The sequence below is a fragment of the Capsicum annuum genome, chromosome 6, assembly GCF_002878395.1.
Source record: "Capsicum annuum cultivar UCD-10X-F1 chromosome 6, UCD10Xv1.1, whole genome shotgun sequence".
Lineage (NCBI taxonomy): Eukaryota > Viridiplantae > Streptophyta > Magnoliopsida > Solanales > Solanaceae > Capsicum > Capsicum annuum.
The window spans coordinates 144,730,805-144,742,774 of record NC_061116.1 but is presented as its reverse complement, the minus strand read 5'-3'; the positions used below and the strand labels follow the sequence as shown (position 1 = coordinate 144,742,774).

The following is an 11,970-nucleotide window of genomic DNA, read 5'->3' as shown; positions in this document are numbered from 1 at the left end:
AATTTACATGAAATTATCTTGGAAAACCCTAAGTCATGATTTAATTCAACAAATAATAACACTAAAACATGAGGAATCGAATAACAATAATAACTTCATTAAAACATGGTATTAAATCAAACTTCTTGGAGATTAATGAATGAAATCATGATTAAAAATGGAATAACTTAAAAAGATTATAAGTTTATAATTAAAAAGTTTACTTGAGCTCCATAGATGAACATCTAACATACTTGGGATGATGAATTTGGCAGGATTGAAGGAGGGTTCTTGAGAAATTACCTTGAGTTTGAGAGCTAGGGTTTCTTGTTCTTGAAAAGGGGATCTTTAATTTTGAAGAAGAATTGAGTAATGATGACTACTTAGGGTGTTTAGGAGTTAAATTTTGTGTTTTAGGTTAATTAGGGCCATGAAAAAATACCCAAATACCCTTAAACGAATCTAAAAACAGAAGCTAAAAACTGACCATCCCAATTTTTGGCCTTGGTGTGATGTGCCACCATCACGCCAAGACATTGGAAAAGGAACAATTGGAACCTAGACAGACGACGTGACACACCACTATCGCGGTAAGCCTTGGAATGCCATTTTGGCCACCTCTGCAATGCGATATGATCGCAGAGGCCCATTGAAAATTGACAAATGGGAAATTAGCCTGCTCCACGATGCGCCATGATTGCGAAGTCACACTGGAAATCAACAATTGTCATTTGGGCTGCCTACGCGATGCACTGAGGGTTAAAATGATGGTGTTTAACGGATGAAACTTAAAATTGCCATAACTTCTTACCCGGCTATCAGATTTGGGCGGATTTTATATTGTTGGAATGCTAATTGAATTTCCTACGCAATGGCAGGATCTAAATTGAAAAATAATTAATGTTTCAGAAATTTCATGTATGAATACTCATGCACTGGGACTTAGATTATACTAGGAAAATATGGGGTGTTACAATATCTCCCCTTTGGGATCATTCATCGTCGAATGAAACTGCTTAATCTAAGAGAACTGATGGACTGAGCTTACACACTGAATATGATGTATGATGCATGGAGTGCATGACTGAACTGATTTATTAATACACGAATGACATAAACATGATGTGTAACTAAAACTGAGCATGATAGAGAAATATCTTAAGAAGATTTGGTACTTCATACTGAATTTGGATTTATGGAGAAAAGATGAGGATAGTTGGTCCGCATATCTGCTTCTACTTCCCAAGTGGCTCCCTCAATGGATTAATTCTGCCAAAGAACTTTGACTAGTGAAACTTTTTTGTTCCTTAGTCTACGAAGTTATGATCAAGAATTTCGACTGGAACTTCTCAAAGGAAAGACTGTTCTGAATATCTATGCTTTCTAAGGGAACAACTACGGCTGGATCACCAATACACTTTTTCAACAATGAGACATGGAACACTGGGTGTACAAATACTAAATCTGAAGGAAACTCTAGCTCATAAGCTACCTTTCCGAAATGAATAAAAATTCTATTGGGACTAACATATCGGGGACTGAGTTTCCCTTTCTTGCTGAATCTCTTCACTCTCTTTATGGGTGAGATTTTCAAGTATACAAGATCACCGACCTCAAACTCGAGATCCTTTATCCTCACATTGCATATGATTTTTGTCAGCTTTGGGCAGCCTTAAGTCTTTCTCTGTTCAACTGTACCTTTTACAAAGCATCAAACACTAAGTCAGGACCAACTATTACAGCCTCACCTACTACTACAGCCTTACCTACTTTAAACTAACCAATTAGAGATCTACATCTCGTACCATCGAGAGCCTCAAATGGAGCTATACGGATACTGAAATGATATCTGTTATTGTATACGAATTCAATTAAAAGCAAATGGTTATTCCAACTACCCTTGAAATCAACAATGCATGCTCACAGCTATCCTCAAAAGTCTGAATGGTCCTTTATGCTTGACCATCTGTCTGAGGGTGGAAGGCTGTATTGAGGTTGACTTGGGTACCAAGACCCTTTGGGAATGCTTTTTAGAAGTAAAAGATAAACTGAGTACCTCTATCTGAGATGATAGATAAATAAACATCGTGCAACCTAATCAACTCTCTAAGATAGAGATTGGTATAGTCCTCGGCTGAATAAGAGGTATGGATTGGCAAGAAATGAGCTAATTTGGTCATCCTGTCTATGATAACCTAAATAGAGTCATGCAGATGGAGAGTACGAGGCAAACCTGTCACAAAGTTCATATTCACTTCCTCCTATTTCCACAAGGAAATACTAAACTCCTGTATGGACCCACTAGGTTTCTGGTGCTCAATTTTAACTTGCTAACATGTAAAGCACTTAGCTACAAACTCTACAATATCTCTCTTCATCCCACTCTACTAATAGATCTCCCATAATTTACGGTACATCTTAGTGAACTCTAGATAAATAGAGTAACGCGCACCATGCACTTCTGCAAGAATTTGTTGCCTCAATTCATCTATAACAGGCACACTCAATCTACCCTAACAACGTAAAAAACCCTTTCCCCCTTGGGAGAAAACCTCCACTTTCTGATCTCTGACTAAATTTTTCAACTTAACTAGACTGGGATCTCTATCATGCTTTACTTTCACCTAAAAAACTAGAGATGACTCTGAGCTACTCTGTACCCATACACTACTTTCTACTGAATCGAGTAAGAAGACTCCTAGTCAGGCAAACTGATGGACTTCCTGAGCTAACTTTATCTTACCATTCTCAACATGAGCTACACTACCCATAGACATTCTACTGAGAGCATCAGCCACTATATTGGCCTTGCCCGGATGATACAGAAGGCTTATGTCATAATTCTTCAATAACTCTAACCATCTTCTCTGATGCAAATTTAAATCTTTCTGAGAGAACACCTATTGAAGGCTTTTGTGATCTGTGAACACATCTACATACATCCCATACAAGTAATGCCTTCAAATCTTTAAGGCTAACACTACAGCTGCTAGCTCAAGATCATGAGTCAGATAATTCTTCTTATGGGGTTTAAACTATCTAGAGGTGTGGGCTATGACCTTACCTCTCTACATGAGGACAAAACCCAAACCTACTCTGGATGCATCATAGTATACAACAAAACCATCTGAATCGTCGGGAAGAGTAAGAACTGAGGCTGAGGTGAGTTGAGTCTTCAACTCCTGAAAACTATTCTTGCATGAATCTGACTACTGGAACTCAAATTTCTTCTGAGTCAATCTGGACATGGGGGATGCAATAGAAGAAAATCCTTCAACAACCGATGGTAATAGCCAGCCAAACCCAAGAAATTCCTAATATCTGATAGAGAGATGGGTCTAGACTAGTTTCTCATTGCTTCGATCTTTAAGGATCAACGCTAATGCCATCAACAAAAATAATATGACTAAGGAATGCTACTGATCTTAGCCAAAATTCACACTTACTGAATTTAGCGAACAACTAATGGGTTCTAAGAGTCTGAAGCATTACTCTGAGGTGGTCTGCATGCTCATTTTTGCTACGGGAGTAAACAAGGATGTCATCAATGAAGACTATAATGAACATGTTCAAGTACTTCTTGAACACTCGGTTTATCCAGTCCATGAAGGCTGCTAGAGTATTTATAAGACCAAAGGACATGACTAGAAATTTGAAGTGACCATACCAAGTTCGAAAAGCTATTTTTGCAATGTCACTTTCTCTAACTCTAAGCTGATGATAGCCTGATTTGAGGTCTATCTTGAAAAAGTAACTGGCAACCTAAAGTTCGTCGAACAAGTCATCGATTCGAGGAAGTAGATATTTATTCTTAACTATGACTTTGTTCAACTGATGGCAGTATATGCATATTCTAAGAGAACCGTCTTTATTGCGCATGAATAGAACCGGTGCAGGAGATGTTGGGTCTAATAAATCCCTTATCTAATAAATCCTTCATTTTTTCTTTCAATTTTTTGAGCTCAGCTGGAGCCATTCTATATGGTAAAATAGATATAGGTTGAGTATCTAGGAGAATGTGTATTCCGAAGTCGATTTCCCTTTTGTAGGAACTCTGAGAAGATCTTCAGGAAACACAACTGAGAATTCTTTTACTACTGGGACTGACTCAAGAGTAAGAGTTTCCGAGTTAGAGTCTTTGACTCGCACGAGATGGTAAATACACTTCTTCGATATTATCTTTCTGGCTCTAAGGTACAAAATCAACTGACCCGTAAGAGTTGTAGTACTACCCTTCCATTCAAGGACTGGTTCATTTGGAAACTGAAAATGAACTATTTTTTTCTACAATCAACTGAAGCATAGCATGAGTGAAGTCAATCCATTCCGAGAATGACGTCAAAATTAATCATCTCTAACTCCAAAAGATCTATTGAGGTAACTTTTTGAGATATTGTGATTGGATAGTTACTGTATACCTGCCTGGATATAATGTAAATACCTACTGGGGTAGACACTGAAAAAAATTCCGCTAGAGTTTTGGGACTGACTCCGAAATTAACAGCTATATATGAAGTTACAAAAAAAAAAGAAACTTCACGGTCTAGTAAAGCATAAACATGTAAGTGAAAGACTAGTAACTTACCAGTAACTACGTCGGGAGAATTTTCCTGATCTTGGCGGGACTAGAGGGCATATAATCTGTTTAGACGCTGACCACTGGTAGCACTGGAAGTGACACCTTGCTGAGTTGGGCGGCCGAATAAAACTGACGACTAATAGGACTGGCCCTGTTGGCGCGCATACCTACCCTTTTGAGAAACCACCCGACACTCTTGAATCTGATGTCCTAGTATGCCACACCCAAAGCATGCATCACTCCCCGCTCTATACTCATCCTGATGGTGTCTGCCATATTTCTGACATAAAGGATTGGTACGAGCACTACTAACACTGACCTAGGATTTAGAGCCTGGGGCCCAATCCCTATTGTTATTTTTGAATTTGGGTACTGGGGAACTGGCTAAAAAAGGTACTGGGGCTGAAAACCTCTGATAAAACTAAGGATGGTTACCACCTTCTGACTTTGGCTGATTGAAATTAAAACTACCTGTCCTAGCTCTCTTGTTTTCTCTCTTTATTTTCTTGATCTTTTGCTCCTTTATCTATTGAGAATGGACATTAGTCTACATAAGTCCATCTCACTAATCAGTATTGCGGTCCTATACTCCTTGACCATACTATCAGACACGCCAGACATAAACTTACTCTTCTTGGACCTACTGTCAGCCACCACATGAGGAGTATATTTAGCTAACTGAGTGAACTTGAGAGAATAATACCTCACACTCATGCTGCCTTGCCTCAAATTAATAAACTCCAACACTTTGGCCTCTCTCAACTCCAATGGAAAGAATTTGTCCAAGAAAGCTGTGGCAAACTCTTCCCATTCTATAGGCCCTGCATCAACACCTCTATTAATTTTCCACTGCTTAAACTAAGTATGGACTACATCCTGCAATTTGTATGCATCCAACTCGACACTCTGACTAGACTTTACCCCCATAGCATCTGTGACCTTCAGAACCATATCAAAGAATTCTTGTAGATCCTATTCAGACTTGGATCCCGTGAAAGAAGGAGGATTCATCCAGGTGAAATCCCAAATTCTAGTTACAGCAGTATTGGCCACTAGGTTGGCTGGAACAGCGGCTTGCCGTTCATTCTGTGCTACTATGGAGTTCGCTAAAGTAGTTAACATAGCCCTAAATTCTGCGTGAGAGACATACTCGTCCAGAGGATCTGCCTGGACGGGCTGAGGGCTTGGCTGAGTTCTTATTCTTTTTTCGTTCTTCTTGGGAGGTATATTCTATAAACGGAAGGAGGAAACGGACTAGACAGAGAGTTTAACTTGAGCTCATGCTCACTCACATGACATGAATACTAAAAGAATGGAAACTTTTTCCCAAACGCCTTGTAGCCACTCACCCATATGTGTGGCGCGCTACATACCCATGCACAAGACTCTACTTGATACAGCTTTCAGAATTTCTAGGACACTTTAAAACCTTAGGCTTTAATACCAAGTTTGTAACAACCCGAGACTACCCCCTAGTCATTATATGGTGCTTACGGTCCCGAGAGACCACAAGATAACCCATGAGTTGGTACCTGCTGTGACCACTAATTAATATAACTATGAATGCGGAAGAATAACTGAAGTGCCATTAGGTTTTAAAATCTGAATTCAAACTATAATATAAATCTTGGAAAAACGACTATCTAAATCTGATAAAGTATTGATAAACTGAACAACTAACTAACTATAATGTCTGAAAATCCTCTAAGACTGACTGAATGAGAGTTGATGGGACAAGCCCCCAACTAACTCTACTAACTACTAAAATAAAGACATGAAATAAAATAGTTTGTCCTCGGGTGATGAGGACTCATCACTGCTACTGTACTGCTGAGAATCTGAGGGACTAAGTGAAATTTGGGAACTGAGCTTTTGCACCTATAAAATAAGACATCATAGCGTAAAAGAAAGGTATGCAATCAGTACTTTGAATATATTGGTATGCTAAATGAGGTTGGGTAACATGAAAAGTTTCATGAATAGGAGTAATGATCTATCTGAAAACACATGTAAAGCATGGAGTACTAAATAGAGAACATGAAATCTGTAGATACTAAACATGTATGAAAGTCTGTAAAATACTAAAAATACATGAAAATCTGTAGACTCTGAGTATACATGACCAAGCTTATGATATGAACTGGATGAAATCTGCAAACTAAAATACTGAAATCTGTATGCTTTGGTCAAGCAGTACTAAGACTGAAAAACTAGACTGGAACTATATGTGAGACTATACCTAAGATTGTGGGAGGTATTATCTAACCGACATTCCCCAATTTGAGCTAATCGGGGTCCAACCTGTAACCCCAGTTAGAAGAGTGTTAATACCATACCACGAGTACTAATATTGGCTGTGTGGATCTACTAAATTGATATTATGTCCAAAGGACTAAGGATGTCAAGCCTGATCTAACGGGTGACCCCTGCGAGATAGGCAAGGACTAAGGGTGTCAAGCCTGATCTGATGGGTGACCCCTGCGAGATAGTCAAGCCTAATCTGATGGATGACTACTTATATCTTACGCTAGCTATGTAGTTCTGGATTATAGGGACTATTACTAACAACTCTTCCTATCCGACGAGAAAACTGCTATCCCTATACTCGCTCGATGCTAAATCCTACTCCCAACTAAATGACACTGAAATTCTAGATTATTTTGATTTTAACTGAGTGTTCTGATAATGCTCATGATACAATATGAAGTTATTTTGAAGATACTAAGATAACATTAAGTAAACAACTACGGTTTTGGGTATTCAATACCCCCAGGACTCAAAACAATAGTAGTATCATGACAATAAAATATTGAAGGACATAGCGTGAAGACTCTTATTAAATCAATTGCTCTTGTAGACATTTTATCAAACACTTATAGTTCATGATTTAAAATAATAATAGAATTACTAAAGGACTGGCATAGTTGACATGAAATTATCATGGAAAACACTAAGTCATGATTTAATTCAACAAATGATAACACTAAAATATGAGGAATCGAATAACAACAATAACTTCATTAAAACATGGTATTAAATCAAAGTTCATAGAGATTAATGGATGAAATCATGATTAAAAATTTAATAACTTAAAAAGATCATAACTTTACAATTAAAAAGGTTACTTGAGATCCATGGATTAAAGGAATCCATGGATGAACATCTAACATACCTGGATGATGAATTTGGAAGGATTAATTGAGGGTTCTTGAGAAATTGCCTTGAATTTGAGTGCTAGGGTTTCTTGTTCTTGAAAAGGGGATCTTTAATTTTGAAGAAGAATTGAATAATGATGACTACTTAGGGTGTTGAGGGGTTAAATTTTGTGTTTTAGGTTAATTAGGGCCATGGAAAAAAACCCAAATACCCTTAAATTAATTTAAAAACGGAAGCTGAAAACTGACCATCCCGATTTTTGGCCTTGGCGCGATGCGCCACCATTGCGCTAAGCCACTGAAAAAGGGACAACTAAAACCTGGACAGATGGCGTGATGTGCCACTATCGCGTTAAGCCTTGGAATGCCATTTTGGCCACCTCCGCTACGCGCCATGATCGCGGAGGCCCCATGAAAAATGATAAATGAGAAATTGACTTGCTCCACGATGCGCCATAATTGCGGAGTCATACTAGAAGTCTACAATTGTCATTTGGGATGCCTACGCGACATACTGAGGGTTAAAATCATGGTGTTTAACGGCTGAAACTTAAAATCTCCATAACTTCTTACCTGATTATCATATTTGAGCGAATATTATATCATTGAAAAGCTAATTGAATTTCCTACGCAATGGTTGGCTCTAAATTGAAAAATAACCAGCGTTTTTTAGAAATTCTATAGATGAATACTCATGCACTGGGACTTAGATTTTGCTGGGGAAATATGGGGTGTTACACTATGTATGTTAAACGCAAGAACTTGGAAGATGATATGGAGATATTTAGCTTAACAAGATCAGATATAATATCCTCCTCTTCCATCCTTACAGACCACTCTTATAATTTCAGGTTGGAGGATGCACTGGTGCCACCTATTTATAGGTTTGAAGACAATTACGAGGAGCGAACCAACAAGATGGTGGAGGTTGTGTGAATATTGAGGCAAGGGTTTCCAATACAAGATAAGATGAAAATAGTGAAGAACTTCTACGGCAACAGTTTTAAATCTACTTGGACTGCACCAGAAAAAAAAAGCTCCTTTAGCAGTATCTCTAAATTAGATTAGATTAATTCACTGTGTAGGATCCGAAGGCTTGAGTCTGTTTAGGATTATAAAGAACAGTTTGATGATGTGGCTAGATGCCGCTCCAAGTTGCTAGAAAGCTGATGCTTGAATGTAACACCAAGAAATGGAAAAATTTACTTCTTAAAGCTGGTTATGGTGCCTCTGATGGAGACTTGGCTTTTGTTCAAGAATTGCTTAAAAGAAGCACTCTTTTGTTATTTGGAGAAAGTGAATATGGTGTCACTGATATATTATATGTTGATGCTGGGAGTAAATGTTGTGATCTTTTTAGGGTTCTGTTAGATTTTGCTATCACCCCAATGTTTCTGGTACGTGATGGTAGAGAGATGGATAAGCACATTACTGAGGTTCCATCTGCTTATAAATGGGAGTCTGGGAGATCATGAATAGAACAATTTATGTAGCTGCTTGAGCAGGTAATCTGCAGGTACTGAAGGAGCTTCTTACTGACTGTTGTGATGATATCTTGGCTTATAGAGACATTTAGGGTGTAACTCCCTTGCATGCTGCTGCTGGTAAGGTCAGGTTGAGGTGACTTGCTTGCTTTTAATTTTGAGCATTTTGCATTGATATTTTCTTAGCCTGTCCACTTCTAATTCAAAATATGAATATAGCTGGGATATTTGACCTAAACTTTATGATATACACTGTACATACTTGACACACCTCACAGCAAAGAACATACACTAACAAAAAATAGCAGAGTAATCTACACACACCTTACAGTGAAAACACACACTAATATAAAATGGGAAAAACATCAGCCGAAAAATGGTAGAGAAATATGGAGTGAAAGGGAGAGAAACAGAGAGAGAGAGAAAACCCTTCAATTTAGACATTCCAATGAAGTTTTTGCCGAAATTACCAACCCATTCCGACCAAAACAAACTCATCAGAAAAGACCTCAAAAGCCTGACCAAACACCTGCTAGAATCACAAAAGTAGTGGGAGGGGGAGAGAGAAAACAAAGGCTAAAAAGGAGAAATAAATCATAAGGGATAATGGTCATCCTAAAAAGAATCAGAGGATAAGTTTCTACTTTCAAGCAAATCAGAAGACACCCTTTAAATATTTTAATCCATCAACCAAAAGTGTGGCGAGATGATTGAGATTCTTTTATTATTAGTCAACGTTTTAGATTCTATTCTCCTAAATGGAGAAAAAATCTTTATAGCGAACACTTTCTCTTTTTGTAGGTCCTACGTGATATTATAAACTAGATAGTTAGAGCAGTAAGTCTCGGATATATAATAGAATGCTTATAAGAAAGATGTTATCCCCATTGATTATATAAAGCCATCTCATTGAAAACCAATGAAACTACATTTACACTCAAAAGAACAAAAAAAATGGTGTTCTCAACTTACCTTAAATCTCTTTCCAAAATACGTTATAAACTAGAGAAAAGGATGTTAGCAACATGGACACCAAACCAAGAACTCAACAAAGTGAGGCTAAGGTATGGTGCTGACATGAAGAGAAAACTGACTTGGTATGATTTAGTAGCACTTGGAGTTAGAAGAATGCTTGGTGTTGGAGTCTTTATTACTACTGGCACCATTGCTCGAAAAACCTCTGGCCCCTCTGTTTTAATCTTATATATAATAGCTTTTATATCATCCCTTCTTTCTTCCTTGTGTTATACTGAGTTTTCTGTTGATGTTTCTGTTGCTGGTGGCGCTTTCAGTTATCTTCGAGTTACCTTTGGTAAGGTTTTGACTTGTATATAGTGACTGGCATGTCATTTAAGAGATAAATACATGTAACTGTCTATAGGTTAACTGATACTCCCTTCGTTCCCTGTGAAGCTAAATGTAAAGGAACGAGGGAGTATATACACCGTCAGTGTAATTTATCATGTTACATAAATTGTCAATATTTTAGTTGTGTAGAACAAGTTTATATATTTGTTGTTAATGGATATGAAGGGGAATATGTGGGATACTTTGCAGGAACAAATATATTAATGGAATATGTGTTATCAAATGTTGTTGTGTCAAGAAGTTTTACTGAGTATTTGTCATGTGCCTTTGGTAGAAATGATCCAAATCCATGGAGAGTTCATGTACATGGTTTAATGCAAGGTTACAACAGCAATGGAATTCATCAACAGGCCCATTGAAAGCCGCTGGTAACCACCTACCACTCCATCGACAAAATATAATTATACTCCCATAGTTTAATTTGGACTTTGAACGCCCCTTGAGAACCCCTAATTAATATGAGTATTTTACTATGTTATCAATATTAATTTAATATCCATATTAATTAATGTATGATGTTTGATTTTGACATTTTATTCTTTCTATTATATTATGACAAAATGACATTTTCTTGAACGAAACAAACTAAAATGTAGGGCTTTACTCCTTTAACCAAGCTACTATTGGTTCATTTGAATTCGTATCGAATATAATAGTTCTGCCTTTGGCAGAATTTAGTTAGTTATGACTATTTAATATGATACCAAATTTATGGATTGAAAATAAAAATATTTTTAATTTTTAAAATTTTAGAAAAAGTAATTTAATGACCGCGCGAAGCGCGGGCAAAATTGAGTAGTTTATTTTTTTAATTACTGTAATTTATAAAAAAAATTCCTGTTCTACTAATTCGAAGTGACATAGTAAAATTATTATAACAAATACTTGTGAAATTTTTTTAAATGGTCTCATATAAGACGTCAAGTTAATTTAAAACATCAAAAAATAATTTATATTTTTTAAGTGGTCATGTATAAGACGTCAAGTTAATTTAAAATATCAAAAAATAATTTATTATTTAATGTCTATTTTATCCTTTTTATTAAATATTCTTAATTTTTAATACTTAAATGACTTGTAAAAATATCAAAAAATAATTTATTATTTTATTTCTATTTTATTTTTTTTTTATTAAATATTGTTAATTTTTTAATACTTAAATGATTTATAGTAATTAATTATATATGATATAGTAAAATTACGGTTGAAGCAGCTGAAACAGTCATACCATAAATGTCTATTTTAAATTTTTTATTAAATATTTTTAATTTTTTGATATGTAAATGACTTATAATAATTAATTAGGGGCAATACAGTAAAATCATAGCTGAAGCAGCTGAATCAGGCATGTCGACCTCCTGCCTGCTTCCGCTGCTAAACTGCTAGTTGATAAATTCTAAGTTAG

General features: G+C 36.5%; 1 protein-coding gene across 1 annotated transcript; it reads left to right on the top strand.

Moving 5' to 3' along the window:
• Positions 1-10,151: 10,151 nt before the first annotated feature.
• On the top strand, positions 10,152-10,924 carry LOC124899528 (cationic amino acid transporter 6, chloroplastic-like). The gene is made up of 2 exons (XM_047414434.1): positions 10,152-10,509; positions 10,731-10,924. Exons 1-2 carry the CDS (start codon positions 10,152-10,154, stop codon positions 10,922-10,924), a joined length of 552 nt encoding a protein of 183 aa, XP_047270390.1.
• The last annotated feature ends 1,046 nt before the right edge of the window (positions 10,925-11,970 follow it).

What these genes read in the sequence shown, in the direction of transcription:
- LOC124899528 (XM_047414434.1), top strand. Translation starts at nt 10,152, where the DNA reads ATGGTGTTCTCAACTTACCTTAAATCTCTTTCCAAAATACGTTATAAA. An exon ending in TTATCTTCGAGTTACCTTTG is followed by an intron (nt 10,510 to 10,730) that starts GTAAGGTTTTGA and finishes ATGGATATGAAG; the next exon opens with GGGAATATGTGGGATACTTT.